The following is an 18,965-nucleotide window of genomic DNA, read 5'->3' as shown; positions in this document are numbered from 1 at the left end:
TACACAATTATTTATGTGTAACTGACTTAACATAACAATGCAATTATTTCCCCCACCATTCGTGCCAATGCAAATGTCCCTTTCAATAGACAATGCAAAGGAAATGCAATTTAAACGAGACGGGGGGGGAGGAGTCTATCACATACCATTTGCAGACAGAAAAAAAGCAATATATCCATTCTAGACATGGGGCAAGTAAGTGAAGGCCAGCAACTCCCACTGCTGTTTCTGTTTTCGTCAGAATCCTCTGACATCCCTGTAAGGTTCTGATTTGATCACAATTTGAAAAGAAGCTCAAAATAGTCATCAAAGTTCATTTTGATATAGTGTCAGATAATGGTCATACCCTCAGGTATTGACCTCCTAACATATAAAAGTGCCTGCAGGAATGTGTGAGGGTTGTGTGCCTGGCATGTTCTCTCCCTCCTGGTACCGTCAAGGGCCGAGGTTCCTTGCAAGAAGGCCCACTTGCCCCCATTACACATTTAGTTGAATGAATGGAGAGAGTTTTAGCAATGGCGGCAGGCCAGGGAAACTGGAGCCACAGAGGTTCTGTACTGCAGGTCTAACACAGTATAGCACATTTGTCATGGAGGTGGGTGGGGAAGGGGCATGACCTGCAACACACCTGGCAGCCCCTGCCATTTCCTTCCTAGGGGCAGGAGGAGACCAGCAGACCTCCTATTCTCTGAGATGCCACTGCAGAGATGGCACGGGGACTGCTAAGGAGGTGGCAGATCTGGCCTCCAGTGAGTGTACCATAGTTGTTGTGGTTACTGTGGTCAGTAATGGAGCAAGGTGGGGGCGGTGGGGGCAGGTGGCCCCTGTTAGAATTCCTGCTCTGTGATTGCAGTCATGGGATTGTTGTGTTTCACATGACATGATATGTTTTGACTCCACAGAGTGGGAAGTGACGAAGACAGGATGTTTGTGTTACTGTGTTCCATGAAGTGGGACTATTGTCCTTTGTTCTTTTTCTCTTTGCTGTCTGATGCTAGAGAGAGAGGGAGCCATGTTGCAGTGCTCCGTGTGTGTTTACAGTGGTACCTCGGGTTAAGTACTTAATTCGTTCTGGAGGTCCGTTCTTAACCTGAAGCACCACTTTAGCTAATGGGGCCTCCTCCTCCTGCTGCTGCTGCTGTTGCGCTGCCGGAGCATGATTTCTGTTCTCATCCTGAAGCAAAGTTCTTAACCTGAAGCACTATTTCTGGGTTAGTGGAGTCTGTAACCTGAAGCGTATGTAACCTGAGGTACCACTGTATATGTAAATAAAGTAGATTAGCCAAAATGCTGAGTTGCTGAGGTCTGTCATGCACGGTGCGCAAACTCTGCAGATGTGCCGGTGTCTGTTGGCATCGGTTGCTGTGATGTTCAGTCTGAAGAAAGCTTTTGAAGCTCCAGAACGATCGACCAGGAGGGAGAGAACATGCCAGTCAAGCATGTGTCTCTGCCAGGGTCCTACTCGACTGTAGGCTGAACTCTTGACAGCCCCGGGCGTCACCACTGAGGGGGGGTGACAAAATGCTGGGCGGCACTCACCGCGGGGTCTGCAGCATGCCCAAACCACACGTCTCTCCCCAAATGGTCCGCCCACCGCCTCCCCCTCAGCTGTAGGGTGGCTGAGTGGTAGGAGGCAGGCTCCTTGGAGGCCCCACGGAGCGTCCTGCCCCAGCTGGCCCTGCCCCCCCACGCTGCTGGCCCCGCCCCCAGGCACAGGGCACGCATGCTGTCCCAGGCGCCCGATTGGCTTGCTCCACCGCTGACTGTGGTGGCAGCAGTGGCGGCGGCAGGCAATGCATTCCTTTGTGTCTGGGTGTGCCCACCCTGTGGATCCTGCCACCGCAGGGGATCCCCTCACCTCGCCTCATGGGGGGACCAGCCCTGAATGTGAGAACACCTGCTTCTGTTTTTTTTTTTTAAGTAATTTTTATTAATTTTACAACATAAACAAAAAACAGACAAACATAACACGACTTCCCCAAACCTCCCCTTCACTGCATCCTTATTTTAAAATTTTTTAGCAATCCTTCATCCCTTTTTATATTTAATTCTCTTTAAAGTTTTTTTTTAAATTTCAATTTTTACAGCTGTAATTCTTTATATCCAATCCCTTGACATCTTAACATTCCGAAATTTTACAACAATTTTTAAGATAGATTTTGAATTTTTTCCAGTCTTCTTCCACTGTCTCTCTCCTCTGGTCCCGGATTCTGCCGGTCATCTCTGCCAGTCCCATAAATTCAGTCACCTTGGTCTGCCATTCTTCCAGAGTAGGTAATTCTTTAGTCTTCCAATACTTCGCCAAAAGAATTCTTGCTGCTGTTGTTGCGTACATAAAAAATGTTCTATCTTTCTTTGGAACCATTTGGCCTACCATGCCCAAGAGAAAAGCCTCCGGTTTCTTTACAAATGTCCACTTAAGGATTTTCTTAATTTCATTATAGATCATTTCCCAGTAGGCTTTAATCTTCGGGCAGGTCCACCAAAGATGATAAAAAGTTCCTTCGCATTCATTACACTTCCAGCAATTGTTATTGGGCAGATGATATATCTTTGCAAGCTTGACTGGGGTCATGTACCACCTATAGATCATTTTCATTATATTCTCTTTCAGGGCACTACATGCCGTAAATTTAATACCTGTGGTCCATAACTGCTCCCAGTCAGCAAACATAATATCATGACCAATATCTTGTGCCCACTTAATCATAGCTGATTTAACCGTTTCATCCTGTGTGTTCCATTTTAGCAGCAGATTATACATTCTAGACAGATTCTTAGTATTGGGTTCTAGCAATTCTGTGTCTAACTTTGACCTCTCCTTCTGAAATCCTAGTTTCCTGTCCTGCTTAAAGGTTTCATTTATCTGGTAATAATGTAACCAGTCTCGGACTTTAGGTTTCAATTTCTCAAAACTGTAGTTTCAGCTTTTCACCATCATATTCTATAATTTCACAATATTTTGGCCAATCTGAGTCCATGTTCAGTCTTTTTACCGCCTTGGCTTCCATTGGTGACAACCACCTGGGGGTTTTACTCTCTAACAAATCTTTATATCGATTCCATACATTATACAGTGCTTTCCTGACAATATGGTTTTTAAAGTTTCTATGTACCTTTACCTTGTCATACCATAAATATGCATGCCAACCAAAGTTATTATCATAACCTTCCAGATCCAAAATATCTGTATTCTCAAGAAGTAGCCATGGTTTCAGCCAGCAAAAAGCTGCTGCTTCATAGTAAAGTTTTAAGTCCGGCAGGGCAAAGCCCCCTCTATCCTTTGCATCAGTCAAAATCTTAAATTTTATTCTGGGTTTTTTGCCCTGCCAGACAAATTTAGATATATCTTTCTGCCACTTCTTGAAACAATCCATCTTGTCTAGAATTTGCAATGTCTGGAACAGAAATAACAATCTCGGCAATACATTCATCTTGATGACAGCAATTCGGCCTAACAAGGAAAGTCTCAGCCTAGACCATATATCGAAATCTTTCTTCACTTCCAACCAACATTTCTCATAATTATCTTTAAATAAGTTCACATTCTTAGATGTTAAGTTCACCCCCAGATATTTTACTCTTTTTGCAATTTCCAAACCGGTTTCTCTTTGGAAACTATCTTTTTCCCCCATCGTTAGATTTTTTTCCAACACCTTTGTCTTATGTTTATTTAATTTGAAACCTGCTACTTGACCAAATATTTCAATTAGTTCCAAAACTCTTTTTGTACTGGCTTCTGGCTGTTGTAATGTCAAAACTAGATCATCTGCAAATGCTCTTAACTTATAATGTTTAGTTCCGACCTGTATTCCTTTAACCAGCTGGTCCCTTCTAATCATGTTCAGGAAAACCTCCAGTACCGATATAAACAATAGGGGGGATATTGGGCATCCCTGTCGTGTCCCTTTCTCTATTGGAATCTCGTCCATGACCATACCATTTACAATTAGTTTAGCCTTTTGCTCAGAATATATTGCACCTATACCATTTTCAAAGTTCTTGCCTACCCCCATCCCTTGGAGATTCCTCTTCATAAAACTCCAGCAAATGTTGTCAAAGGCTTTCTCTGCGTCCACAAAAATCAACACAGCTTTTCTATTTATGTCAGTTTCCAGGAGTTCTAAAATGTCTATAATGTTCCTCACATTATCTGACAATTGTCTACCTGGTAGAAAGCCTGTTTGGTCCCTGTGAATCTCCTCTAACAAAACTTTTTTAAATCTTTTTGCTAAAATGTCTGCAAAAATTTTATAATCCACATTCAGAAGTGATATAGGGCGGTAGTTCTTAACTTGATGTTTCTCAGTTTCTGTCTTCGGTATAAGTGAGATGAATGCTTCCTTCCACGATTCGGGAGCCTTTTTCCCCTCCAAGATTTGGTTACAAACTTCTTTCAATGGTTGTACTAACCATTCCTTCAATATTTTATAGTATCTCGCAGTTAGTCCATCTGGTCCTGGTGATTTCCCTAGTTGCATATCCTGGATGGCACTCTCTATTTCTTGATCTGTAATTTTCTCATTCAAACTCCTTCTGTTATTTTCTGAAATTTTTGGTAGGCCGTATTTTTCAATAAATTCTTCTATCTCTTGTTCATTTTTTGGCCCTTGTTTATACAATTTCTTAAAAAAACTTTGAAAACAATTGCTTATCTCATTTGGTTTATTAATAAACTTCCCATCTACTTCGAGTGATGTCACCGTATTCAGCTTTTGTCTCTTTTTCAATTGCCATGACAGTAGCTTCCCACATTTATCTGCTGACTCAAAAGTCTTTTGCCTCATTTGTTTTATTTTCCATTCTATTTCCTGATTCATCAGCTCCATATATTGTGTTTGATGAAACTTTATTTCTCTTAAAATCTCATGAGAGTTAGGCTTAGATCTCAGTTTCTTCTCCCCTTCTTTTATTAGGTTCCAAATTTTCTCTTTCCTCTCATTCTGTTTTTTCCTCTTTATTGAATTCTGTTGTATTAGGAAGCCACGCATCACGGCTTTGCTTGCGTCCCAAATTACTCTTTTTTCGACATCTGATCTCAGGTTAATCTCGAAGTAGTCTTTAAGTGTCTTTTGGGCCTTTTTACAAATTTCTTCATCTCCAAAAAGAGTGTCATACATTCTCCATCTAAAGGTTCCAGCTGTTGTCAGTTTCATTTCCATTTTCACGGCATTATGGTCGGAGCAGGTTTTTGGGCAAATTTCTGTTTTTTTAACCCTTGATGCCAGATTACTAGAAATCCATATTTGGTCGATTCTAGTCCATGTCATTTTTGCTTCAGAGAAAAAAGTCCCCTCCCTTTCCAGAGGGTTCCTAGTTCTCCAAATGTCAATCAAGTCCATAGTGTCAGTCAGTTCAAAAAAAGTCTTTGGTAGTCTTCCATCATTAGATATAACTTGTCTTTGGGCCTTGTCCATGTTTGTGGAGACAACTCCATTCATATCGCCCATCATTATAATTTTAAAGTCCAAAAAGTCCATTAAAGTCTCATGCAACTTCTTGAAGAATTCAGCCTTCCCCTCATTTGGTGCATAAACTCCAACAATCAAAATCTTTTCTCCATGAGTTTGGATTTCCACTGCCAGGTATCTTCCTTGCTCGTCCTTAAAAATCATTTTTGGCTCGAGTTTTTCCTTAACATAAATCACTACTCCTCTTTTCTTGACTCTGTCTGATGAAATAAATTCTAATCCTAGTCTCTTATTTGTTAAGAGTTTTCTGTGTGTCCTGGCAATGTGGGTTTCTTGTAAACAGATTACATCTAAATGTTCTTTCTTCAATATATGAAACACTTGACCCCTTTTTCAGGGATGGTTAAGACCATTACAATTCCAACTCAAGAGTTGCAGAGACATTTTTATTACTGGGTACCTCTTCCACCGACTGCACCAAGTTGTTGTTCCTCCTCGGTCGGTGCTTGGTTCAATCCAAATGATAGGTTGGAAATGTCCGGTATTTCCCTCTCGCTAACAGTTTCTTTCTGAAGATCCTCTAGGTTTCTTTCCAGAAAAAGTTCTTTATCCTGATTTGTTTTTATTTTAATTTTCTTCCCTTTAAAGTTGAAGGACAGCCCTTGTGGGAATTCCCACCTGAATGGGATATTATTCTGTTTGAGTAGATCAACTAATTCTTTAAATTGAGTTCTAACCTCCAAAAAGTGTTTAGGAATATCCTTGAAGATCTGTATCTGAGAATTTTTAATGACCAAGGCCTTCTGGAAATGTAAATTCAATATTTTATCTCTTTGTTCCTTTGATCTCAGGGTGATTAAACAATCTCTTGGTTTCTTGCCTTGCTTCCTGCCAATCCGAAAGGCTGTAGTTATTACAAATTCATCTTCCTCTCCATCTAGCTCATCATTCCAGAAATCTTGAAATTTATCTGTAAGGAATTCCCCAAGCTTGTCCTCTTCCTCTTCTGGTACCAATCTTAGTTTCAGGTTCTTGCTTTTCCTTTCCAATTCCAATAGGGCTAAAGCTGCATCATGTTCATGTACTTTTTTTACAATAGGCGCAAATTTTCCCTTGGTTTCTTCAGCAGTGGTCCTGGCACTCTCAGCTATTTTCCTTGTTTCCGTAGTCTCTTGGATTAAACGGTTGATAGAATCTGTGTTAGATGATATTGTCGTTGTGTTCAAGTCTAGTCTTGTTGTCAACTCCGTCAGTTTCTTAGAGTTCTCTGTAGACTGTTTAGTAAGCTCTACAGACTGCTTAGTAAGTACTTCTAAAGATTGATTTATTCTGAGCAGAGCCTGTGTCATTGAATCCATTGATGCTGCTGTTGTTTTCTCTTGTGCAGCTGCTGCTCCTGATATAGAACCTCTTTTTTGAGCTTGTTTTTGAGCCTGCTTTGTTTTACTTCTTGTTGAAATTTCTTCTGGCGGGTTGCTCATAACTCAAGGTCGTTCACACAGGAAAGTTGCAAGTGGAAAATCCCGCTGAATACACCGTAATGCAACTGAAGCCCTCTAGAGGGAGAAATTGTGTCCAAACAGAGGTAACAGCTACAAAGAAACGGAAAGTTCCAAAGGCACAAGTCCAACCAAAAGTCCCTACTTTGTAGCACTTTATGGTATTAAAACTGTAATCCACCAAAGTCCCGTTAATATGTTTCAGATAGATCTTATTTTGTAGCCACTATCTTTTGACAGCTCATTTGACAGTTCTTTTTCTAGGCAATCACTGCTCCGGCAGCCTGGCCAGAAGTGTCGGCAGCAGAAGCTTCCCCGTTCATTACTCTTTCTTTCTTTTACAGGTTAGATTAATTCTGTTTCCCCCCCTTCCCCTGCTCTACAGGGGGGAGATCCTTTCGATGTCTGGTCTGGTAAAGTTTAAAGTAACTTTCCTTTTAAGTACAGCTCAGTCTTTTCATTGCTCCGTTACTCATGCAGATCCGGGAGGCTGACTTCCTTAATTTTGCCTTTCCCGTTTTCAGCCAAATCTTCTAAATTTTTAAAGTCCCGTTTCCTTAATTTTCCGTTCTTACTCACGGGTATTGTTGTTGCCAATCGTTAGTTTCAGAAAGGAATCGGCGCTCTCCGTCAATGGTGACGCGGCTTCACTCTGCAAGCTGGGTAGCGATCCTCAGCACCGCGCTCGCCCCGATGCCGCTCCGGAGCCTTTGAAAAGGCTCTTTCACGATACCGGGGGGCGCAAAGGTGCCCACCGAATCTCCTTGCTCACAGGCTTCAGCGCCTGTGATTTTAGGGGTCCCCCGCTTGCCGTAGCGGGTAAGACCCGAACTCACGGAGCAGTCCTGCCTCGGAGCTCGAGGCTAGGACCGCCATTGAACGCTGGCGCCGACCGGAAGTCGAGAACACCTGCTTCTGAAATAGTCAAGTAGCAGAAGAGTTGCAGGAAATTGTTCTCTCCCCTCCCTCATTTCAATTGAAATGCCACAGGTTCCTGATTATGAAAGCTCACCTTTTCAGCTCAGAAATGTGGCAGAGGGACTGCTTTTCTAAATCTGCTTCCCAAGCCTCGGCTCCCACTGACTAAAACATCTTGCCAACAACAAGTGGAGGAAATTCGGCTCATAGCGCAGCCAATTTTCTTAATTTGTTGTCGTGGTTGATTCAGAAACGATCCCTCTGGATGTAACACAATTTGGTGCTAATCCCTACTGGAATGCAAAAATATTGAATTACCAAATTCAGGCCAATAACATCACTAAAAGTACACGTCAATTGCTTCTTGTTGAGTAAACAAGGTGGTATAACTTCCTCATTCTTAAATGGTGGATATTGCTAAGAAGAAAACTAACCAGAGCAACTCAGAGAGGGTGAAAAAGGATTATTTGCTAAGATATTTGTCAGGGAAGGATGGGTGAAATCCCCTCCCACGCATTTAACTGACAATAAAGTGGGTTTATATTTGCTCAGCTGAACCAGTTGAACAATTCTTTTCCTGGGAAACTGTCCCTGCAGATAAACAATAGATTATTGGCTCATCCACATTTCTGCTTGTCCTGTGCCTAAAAAGATAGGGTCCAAGCAGTTTCCCCCCTGTTCTGCACATTTCTCAGGAGAAACCCACTTTTTAGCTCTAATTTGGAACCAATGGCAAGCTGCAGAAAACTCAACTTGCTGTTTGCTCTGATTGAGCACTAAATAGCAGTTTTTGCCAGCAGGACAAGAGGGAGTATGGACAAGCCCTAGGTTTTATGCAGCATGTAGACCCATTGAAATTAATGGACCTAAGTTAGTCATGTTCTTTCATTTCAATGGGTTTACGCTGAGCAAAACTTAGACACACCATTCTGCTTCAGAGCTGCATAGCAGGAAAGTTTGGTACCAATCTCCAAAGAACTGAAGAGTGTTGAAAAATTCAAATGAGACAACATCATACACACATTATTTCACTGAAATGTGGTTCTCATGATACCTCTATTATTTGACTGCATATAACACATACAGTGGTACCTCGGGTTACATACACTTCAGGTTACATATGCTTCAGGTTACAGACTCCGCTAACCCAGAAATAGTGCTTCAGGTTAAGAACTTTGCTTCAGGATAAGAACAGAAATAGGGCTCTGGCGGCACGGCGGCAGCAGGAGGCCCCATTAGCTAAAGTGGTGCTTCAGGTTAATAACAGTTTCAGGCTAAGTACAGACCTCTGGAACGAATTAAGTTCTTAACCCGAGGTACCACTGTATATGTATCTTGTGTCTGTTGTAAAGGTACATGTTTCACATAAAGATAAAAATCATGTTCCTCAGCTACCTTTGCCCATACTGCCATTTAATCCCAGGATGGGGAAACCGAACATATCATCATCATCATTTACTATATTTGTATCATGATGTCATCAACAAAAACTGCAGAAAAGCACAGAAATATGCAACTATGGCTTGTGTCCCACGTGCACCTAGGTGTGACATTCAGATACAATGACTGCAAAGAGAGAACTTGTGGGATGAAACGTGGCTACAATTTATTTTAGTTATCAGAGTTTGGTGTGGTGTGAAACAAGGGTCCATGTATTCAGGAAGTCCGCCTCCTGAGCAATACCTCTCTCAGCCCACCTGCTGGACAACCGGAGGAAGGTCTCCACAAACTCGGGCCCAACATGGCGCAGGCTGCTGCAGCCTGAGCGTGTGGCAGGTGTCCTCTGCTCACTGAATTAGGGCTGAGGCCTTAAAACTCCACCTTATGGGAGTCCCCTCACAAGCTATAGATCCTGCCCACAGTTGTGTCAAATTGGAACTGCAATACAAGCAGTGCTTAGCCTTGGGGAAGTGAAAAGCTCGCCACCTCAAGCCAGTTGAGGCTTCCCAGTTGAGCCAATTCCTTCCCAACAGCACCAGCCAGTGGCCAGTCAAAACCCAAAACACAGAATCAAGGGAGAGGAGCAAGTTTTCCCCATTGCCTCACACCCAGGGCTGGATTTAGGTTTAAGGGTGGCACTAGGGACGGGGGTGGGGGGCGCTATGGGTTAAACCACAGAGCCTAGGACTTGCTGATCAGAAGGTTGGCGGTTCGAATCCCCACGACGGGGTGAGCTCCCGTTGCTCGGTCCCTGCTCCTGCCAACCTAGCAGTTCAAAAGCATGTCAAAGTGCAAGTAGATAAATAGGTACCGCTCCAGCGGAAAGGTAAACGACGTTTCCGTGCGCTGCTCTGGTTCACCAGAAGCGGCTTAGTCATGCTGGCCACATGACCCAGAAGCTGTACGCCGGCTCCCTCGGCCAATAAAGCGAGATGAGCGCCACAACCCCAGAGTCGGCCACAACTGGACCTAATGGTCAGGGGTCCCTTTACCCTTTACTAAGCTACTGAAGGTAATGGGGCTCATTATATGTCCAGCTGTCCTTTGTCAACAACAAAGTGTCGCTGTTTTTTGTGTTGAATATATGCTATATGGTAATTTATGGACCTAATAGGTATTTAAGGCCATTTGCACCTGTTGCCATGCAACCAGTCCATGCAGAATGTAGGCACCCTATATATAGAAATGAGCAAACCAGTGATATTTTAGGGAGCAGACGAGCAGGCGGGGCCCATTACTTACATCATAGGAGCCTACACAACACAAAACACTGTTGCTGTACTGTATATAGGTTTTGTTTTATTTGCTTTTTATCTTATATTTTGGAAATGTACATCCAGGTTTTTTTCCTTTACATTTTTTTGGGGGGGCCCCAAGAGAGTGGGGCCCTAAGCTATAGCTTGTTTCGCTTATACGTAAATCCGGCACTGCTGGACGTCACAAAATGGCCCTGTTATGTAATGTCACTGTGCCAAGATTTCTGATACAACAAAAATGAACACGAAACAAGATAAACTCTTTCCTTCCCACTTCAGATCCACCTCTGACAAGTAGCTTTTAAGACTCCATAAATGCCTTCAGAACTGGAGGGCAGGGACTGCCAATGCAAATTCAAGTAACCACGACAGGCTTTTTCTGGCTTTGTTATTTTTTACTTTCTTGCATCAGATTAAGGAGGATGGCCCAATTTCCCTGTACTAGGTCACAGAAGATATTTAGATAGCCACAACCAGATACAGCTGGGTGGCAGAAAGTTCACCTTTTTTCTGATAGGTTCTGAGGAGTGTCAGGGGGTGGACGTGTGGCTCTTTCACATGTCCTTGCTGGGTTTATAAAGCTCTGGCCTCCAAATGCAGCCAGGGAGACAAAGGCAGAACTTGCTTTTCCATTGTGGAGATTGCAACATTGTGGTCATCCTCAACAGAGCTCCAGCTCTCTAATCATTCAGGGCCATGTTGGGGCTGCAGTTTGTTCTGGGTATTCTCATATTCCATTTTGGTGCTGCACAGGAGGCAACGTTGTAAGTTATAACCAGCACCTTCTTTTAATATTTATTAGTTTACTGTGATTAGCTTCTTTGTTTAGCACAATGCTGCTTTTATCTGATGTTTATGAACTTCCATGCCTTTGGTCAGGCTGACATTTCCAGCTAAGATGAATAGAGAGTCGTCATAACTTTTCTCCAGATATTAACAAGGCAAGGTTAATAAGAGCAAGGTGTGAAAGTCTAACTGTAGGGAGTTTTAAAATATATGTATTATTGATTTATGCCCCGCCTTTCCCCCCAATGTAAAGACGGCTTACAGATAAAAACAAGAACCGCTGAAAAGGTAGAAAAATACCATGAAGCACTGATAAAACTAGAACTATATACATTATACATTTTATACATGTATAAAATCTGTTGAAAATATACCAATGATTACAATAAGAACAGCACGATTTTATGTCAAAGTGTTGTCAAGCTTTTGTCGGTGTCAAGTGGCCAGCAGTTGTACAGAATGTCTCCTGTGTGACAAGTTTCACTTGACAAAATTCCCTTACCTGTAAAGGTATTACAGGTACAGTAGCCTGAATGAACCAGATTACATTTGTTCCTAATTGTCTGTGAATAATAATTACTGAATTTTATAATTAACTCATAGTTCTTCTCGGCCAGTATTGCCTAACGGCATAGTAACTTTCCTCATGCATCTGAAAGCAGGCTTTCTGCCAAATAGCTAAAGGATGAGCTTTTCATGTGCCATGAGTTGCTTTTGCTGGTACAAACTAATACAGCTGCTCTTTTGGGATTTCACAGGCAGTATCTCCTAGTAGTACCTTCAGTACTGCATAGTGACTCTGCAAATACAGCCTGTGTGCAACTTTTCAATCTCAATGAGACTGTAAACCTGAGTGTCTTTCTGGAATACGAGAGGCGTAATGTAACTGTTTTCCAAGAAGTTGTGCGAGGGGAAAACTTCTTCAAATGCAGCTACTTTCTGGTAAGTATTTCTAGCCTCCGTGACAATTAGAAAGAGACATGAACGGAGAGGAAAAAGGGAAAGGGGACCACCATAGACTTGTAGAGGTGGAAGGGACACCAAGGGTCATCTAGCCCAACCCTGTAAGGATGTTGAAATTACAAAATAGGATAGGGAAGAGGAGCAAGAAGGGATAGGAGGCCTGGGAAAGAGCAGAAAATATTGTTAACTGCCCCCCCCCAATCTCCAAGCAATGCGAGATTCCAGGTATTCCAGATGCTTACTCATGGTTTGCATTCCCTTTTGGAAATGAGGCACAGCAGAAGCTGTGGTGTCATTATGATACATGGTTTATTTACACATATATACAACCTCAGCTTACGATGGAGGGGTTCCAAGCAATGACTTTCAAGCAAATTCTGTTTCTCCCATTCCAGCCGCTTTGGAGTCAAGTTGCTAGCCCACATCGTGCTCTGATCCTCAGCCCCTCTTCAGTTTGCAGTGTTTTTACACTGGCACCTCCCTCCCCCACTCACATTGGGCAAATTCTCTCCCTTCTGAAACTCTCTCCTAAAAACTCTGGCATTATCTTCTGCTAACTACCCAGAGCCTGGAGTGGGGCTGGCATATCTTTTGCCTTCTTGTCTTATTTTTATTCTGTGAACAATCCTGAGATCTTTTGATGAGGGGTGGTATATAAAGATAATAAATAAATAGATAGATGATAGATGATAGATAGATAGATAGATAGATAGATAGATAGATGATAGATAGATGATAGATAGATATAGATAGATGATCGATAGAGAGAGAGAGAGAGAGAGAGAGAGAGAGAGATAGATAGATAGATAGATAGATAGATAGATAGATAGATAGATAGAATGAATACAAAAATAATTGGTCCACCACCTCTTTCCCCCCTCTTTTAATGGCCCATTTCTCTAGGTGATTTCCTGAATGGCTTGGCCTGTGTTTTAAACACTTTGCTAAGTTTGGCATCTGGCACACAGGAATTAGAAGAGAGGTTCTGGGATGAGAAGGGGAGTCTTATAACAATAAAATAATTATTAGCTGAGAATGCACGTGAAGCATTTTAAATGCTGTCTTTGCAATAACCCTTTGGAATAGTTTGTTATTCAAAATATTCTTATCTTCCTATGGCAGACATAGTGCAGAGGCGGGAAGCCTCACACTACTAAATAAAGGTCCCTATCAGGGACTGCTCAACTGAGAACTTCCCAACTCTCACCTGCTACTTCGCCATGGTGCTACATCACCCTACCATCAGAAACAGGGCAGCCAGTTAAGTTGGTCAGTCTGCCAATTTCAGAGCATTATCTATCTTGTAGCTCAAGGTAAAGGTAAAGGGACCCCTGACCATTAGGTCCAGTTGTGACCGACTCTGGGGTTGTGGCGCTCATCTCGCTTTACTGGCCGAGGGAGCCGGCGTACAGCTTCCGGGTCATGTGGCCAGCATGACTAAGCCACTTCTGGAGAACCAGAGCAGCGCATGGAAACTCTGTTTACCTTCCCTCCAGAGCGGTACCTATTTATTTACTTGAGGTGCTTTCGAACTGCTAGGTTGGCAGGAGCAGGGACCGAGCAACAGGAGCACACCCCGTCGCGGGGATTCGAACCACCGACCTTCTGATCGGCAAGTCCTAGGCTCTGTGGTTTAACCCATAGCGCCACCCGTGTCCCCTTGTAGCTCAAAATACAGTGCAAATAGAATTGTGCTTTTAATTGGAACAACTCATGCATTCCTGTAGACATTTTTCATTAGGCTTTCAACATGTGTTCAGAGAAAAGAGAATCCAACAATTTGCCTTGTTTACATGCTCATACTCAGGTTTTTTGTCTGACTCGAGACAATGGACTGCATCTCTGGAGGTGAAGTCAAACTGCTAGAGAATCACAGCACCTGCTGTGGTTGCAGAGACCAGCAACTCGTAACAACTGCTGCCTCCTGTGTTGTTTTTGCTGCATTAGCAGCACTGAAGTGATCTCTCTGAGACACAAGCCTGGGCAGTGTGTAGGGAGGTCCTGGGTTGCCCAGACAACCAGACCCCCTCTTTACCTTTGCTGATAAGGTCCCAAGGAAATCAGAGTGATACGTTTGGCACCAGCCTGGCTGCAGAAGTTGCCGGAAGAAAGTGTTCAAGGCAGCATCCAACTCCATTCCAGATTTGTGAAGGGTTTACTCTTTAGCCTTTTCTGCTCCCAAAGATATCCTGCAAGGCAGGGAATGCTTAGGATCAGTTTTCCTTTTCCTAAATGGGCTAACTTCCCAGATTGATGAGCCCCATCTATTCCACAAGGCAGCATGGGGGAAATTAAGTCCCCAAATAGATAACATATCCGATATTAAACTGATAAGAACTTACTTTGGCTAACATCAAGTTTATTATCTGTTCTATCACATATGTTTACTGTTGTAAACAAAAATTGCCCTTTTCCCTTATGGGGTATCCAAGAGCCCATATAGAGTCTTTACACAGGTTCCCTATTGGTAGGAGAGAATAACAGAGGCCAACCAGAGAATATTGAGAAGCAAAGCAGCTAGTAAGCTTGATCTTTATTGATCTGTTGCAACAGGGTGCTCCCCTCACCCGCAGGAGAGAAGAGGAACCCAGAAAAATGGTGCGCAAGGCCTTATAAAGACTTTTGAAATTGCCACCCTGTAGATCAAGACCACCCCCAGATACATCATACCTACATCGCAGAAAATGCGGTCTTAAAACAGAAATTTGAATGTTGTTTTTCTCCTGTGGTTGTTTATCTCCTGTCTGGCAGGTTACTTGATTAGATTTCCTGGGGAGCCTGGCTAGTCTTTTGTAATGATAAATACTTAGTTCCTGGGCCAGGTCACAGGCTCACACCCTATTCATATCTTAAATGTGTCCTTAAGACAGGATTTGTGAGGAAAGAGACAATGGGAGGTTTCCCACTTTGACCTTGCAGAGAAAACATTTGCTCAGTTTAGGAATCAAAATGGTTCCAGGTCGGTCTTACTGTGCTGATCTATGTACGTGCTTGGTTGGTACACTTATGGACATTACCATATATCTAAGACCTCAAAATTCCTATCACATTACCAGACGGGTAAGCCATGTAGCTGTGAGATGCACGGAAGGCAACTACAGGTGCTGGAATCACTTGCTTTCTTCCCTCACAGGCCCCTGAGGCCACTTCCAACCCTGTGGCTTACATCACCATCTCTCTCAAAGGCGCCACCGTCAATGTGACAGAGAGGAGGGTTGTGGCCATTCAGAACAAAGGCAGCGTTGTTTTTGTTCAGACTGACAAACCCATCTACAAACCTGGACAGGAAGGTAAGTGATGGTCACGGCATTATCTCTTCTACAGCAATGTGTAAAAAGTGTTTTGCAGCCCTTCCCAGACTCATCATGAATAGTCTAAATGCTGTAAATATGGGGAGTTGTGGCAAGAACTGCATGTTCAGCAGCAGACCCTGGTCTGGAAAGCCAAGAGGCTACTTTTTCTGGGACAAATTTGTGGAGGGGGGAATTATGGATACCACATCATCATCATCATCATCATCATCATATAATTTACTTATACCCTGCTCATCTGGCTGGGCCTCCCTAGCCACTCTGGGCGGCTCCCAACATATTAAAAACATGATAAAAAATCAAACATTAAAAACTTCCCTAAACAGGGCTGCCTTCAGATGTTTTCTAAAAGTCAGGTAGTTGTTTATTTCCTTGACATCTGATGGGAGGGCGCTCCACAGGGCGGGCGCCACTACCAAGAAGGCCCTCTGCCTGGTTCCCTGTAACCGCACTTCTTGCAGTGAGGGAATCGCCAGAAGGCCCTCAGAGCTGGACCTCAGTGTCCGGGCTGAAAGATGGGGATGGAGATGCTCCTTCAGGAATACTGGACCGAGGCCATATAGGGATTTCCAGGTCAGCACCAACACTTTGAATTATGCTTGGAAATGTACTGAAATGTGGTCTGACTGCTGACATGTCCATAAATTTGCTACCATAGGCAGTGTTAGGTTAGTGTGACCCATGTGGCACTACTCAGCACCACCACAATCCTATAGAATGGAGGGGAAGAGGCAGAGGGAGGAGCACTGAATTTTAGCATCATACAGGGTGCTGCAGAAATTTTAGAGCCACAAGTACACCACTGCTGCAACAGATTAGTACAGGCTGTATACTGGGTTGGGAATGCAAGGAGGAAACCTAGAAAGGCTAAACTACTTAGGTATTAGGTATAATAACCCACATTTCAAACTCAACCCACTTCACAAACCATGGTGAATAGAGCTGGTAATCTGAGTCAACCTTTACTGTAGGGCTGAGGTGGAATTTGAATGCAGGTTTTTCATGTCCAAATGGATCCACTTGATCTCTTTTTTCCCTGGATTGCAGTTTCCCAGAATGATAAAAACTTGCTGTTAGCTAGTGGGAGAGCAAGTGAATTTCTCTCACAGTCTTTTCCTTTTCCCTTCCACAGTGCTCTTCCGAATTGTTTCTCTAAATACCAGTTTTCAACCTGATCCTCAAACTGTAAGTATATGGTCAGGAGGAAGAATTTCCAAAATGCTCCTGGTTTATATTAAAGTCTTTGTGAACCATCTCATCCGCTTTTAAAAAAAGCAGATGCACAACCCATAACCATAGCTTAACACCCAAATAAACACGCAGAGTCTGAGGCAAAACTTTTTGGTCCGGTGTTTGCTTGGTCTGCTCCTAAATAGTAGTCTATGCACGTAACTCCAAATGAGATTGAATCAGACCAAAGTAAACAGTTTCAAAGAAGCTGTCTATGCAATTTGGCCTACTAATAAGTGCTTAGCACACATGCAGCATTTTTGCTTTGAAGTTAAAAGCTAATGTTCTCCACTAAGGTTCCTGCAAATGGACTGAACATACCTATTGTGTCTGTGAATGATTCTGAATACTCTTTCTAGGAAATGAAGCAACTCTGGTCATTGTTAGAAAGTCAGTAAATAAATTAAACTTGTGGTAGATGGAATGGAAAGTTTAGCCATGGAACAAAGGGATACGATAACGTTTTAGTTATCCATTTAAGACGTATAGAAGCCTTAGCAGCTGTTTTAACAGCAATTATCTGCATTCTTTGCAAATTTATCAAAGCAGCAAATCTACAACATACGCAGACAACAATAGTTTAGTACATGTTACCAATGCAGACAGGCTGATTTGTGAAAATCTAGAATTTCTTTTACCTCTGTTCTGATTAATGATGTCCTCAGGTTTGGCCATTCATTGGGGAAAAGGCAGTCTGCCTTGAAGGACAGGAAAACTGTCTATGGCTGTCTGCTAGCAAGCATATTCACGTGATATATTTTTGTTCATCCATATGGACAAAATGCACAATATTGCAGCGTTTTGGCTGCAAATACTAAAAGAAGGCTTGTTTCTAATCTTGCTCATTGCCTGAAACATATTCCCTTATTTTGTTCCACCATCACTGGGATATAAGCAATGCTGCCTCATATATTTAACAGAGCAAAACTGCGCTATTTTTCATTCAGGGTTCAAATCATCCCTTTAAACATTTGTTGATTAGGAGTTTTGATGCTCAACTCTGAAAAGCTGCTGACATTTAAAATATTTTTCAAACACTAACATTCTCTTCACATTCATCTCTTTCAGTATCCTTTGGTCACCATTCAGGTAAGAGTCTTATCTGTATTGTATTGTATTGTATTGTATTGTATTGTATTGTATTGTATTGTATTGTATTGTTGCAAGCCCAATTGTTGCACCCCAGTCTCTGAGCAGTGTGAGATTCCAGGGGTTCCAGGCATGCTTACCCAGGATTCATGTTTCCTTTAGGAAATGAGGCACAGTAGAGGTTGTGGTGTCTTTATGATAGATGGCTTATTTACACATGTATACAAAGGGTTCACAGCTTCAACACCGCCAAAGGGTCTTGCTTCTCCCTTAGCCACAGCCTTGGATTCAAACAGAACTCAGACATTGCTCTCTGAACCTCCTCTCACTGCTTTGCATCATCACAGCAAACTGCTCAGAAACTCAGGCTTTGTTCTCCTATCTAAGAGGTGGAGAAAGGTGCCACTCATTTGTTGTGTAGCACAGAGCCTCCTTTTCTTTGTTCTCTTAATGGCCCATCACCCAGGTGATGGGTAGCTTATATTTAACACTTGCTGGATCCAGGAGATGGGTGAGTCCCAACCCCACTTCTCAGACTCTATTGAGCTTGAAACTGATTATTTGCAATATTCACCTGCACCAGGGAATAAAGCAATTGGCAAACTTCTGTAAGGAAATGGAAAAGTGCAGTTTGGCTGGGCTTAAGGCACAATCCACATCTATCTTTGTGTGAGAGGCAAAGGACTAGGATGGGAGTTTAGGAGTGGAAGAAGAGAAGGTACTTGGTGCCAGGGCTGGCTCCTGTGCAATGCCCCAGGCTAGCAGCCCCTGTCAGGGACTGGCTAGATGATGAGGAGTGGTGGGGGTACCAGCGGGGGAACCCTAAGGGAAGCTGCAGAGGAGGAACACTCAGAGCCCTAGGATTGGTGGTGGGGCGCTGAGGTGGGTCAGAGGAAGAATAGAGGGAGAAATGGTTGAATGCTGAAGAAGAAACATGCTTTAGTGAGCAAGGAGAGCCTGTGACAGAGAGCAGCTCCAAGGACACACATGGCAATGCGTAGGGCGGAACAGAGATGACAGGTGCCCCGATGTAATTTGAGGCTGCTTGGGAAACATCTGGCA

General features: G+C 43.0%; 2 protein-coding genes across 2 annotated transcripts in view; one reads left to right on the top strand and one right to left on the bottom strand.

Annotated features, from left to right (window-relative positions):
* Nucleotides 1-18,965, bottom strand: part of AICDA (activation induced cytidine deaminase) — a gene marked incomplete at its 3' end in the record, with an annotated part of 147,154 nt that overhangs the window by 20,389 nt on the left and 107,800 nt on the right. The window lies entirely within an intron of this gene.
* Nucleotides 11,189-18,965, top strand: part of LOC309332068 (ovostatin-like) — a 58,368-nt gene continuing 50,591 nt past the window's right edge. Inside the window, exons 1-5 of the mRNA XM_081844786.1 lie at nt 11,189-11,288; nt 12,069-12,252; nt 15,407-15,563; nt 16,717-16,769; nt 17,883-17,903. Of these exons, the coding sequence (XP_081700912.1) occupies nt 11,221-11,288; nt 12,069-12,252; nt 15,407-15,563; nt 16,717-16,769; nt 17,883-17,903 (483 nt within the window). The 5' untranslated portion in view covers nt 11,189-11,220. The remainder of the gene's footprint in view (nt 11,289-12,068; nt 12,253-15,406; nt 15,564-16,716; nt 16,770-17,882; nt 17,904-18,965) is intronic.

Source organism: Podarcis erhardii (assembly GCF_964252035.2).
Source record: "Podarcis erhardii genome assembly, chromosome: 17".
In the NCBI taxonomy this organism is placed as follows: domain Eukaryota; kingdom Metazoa; phylum Chordata; class Lepidosauria; order Squamata; family Lacertidae; genus Podarcis; species Podarcis erhardii.
The sequence above is the reverse complement of the archived record's forward strand: the minus strand, read 5'-3'. Positions and strand labels throughout refer to the sequence as shown.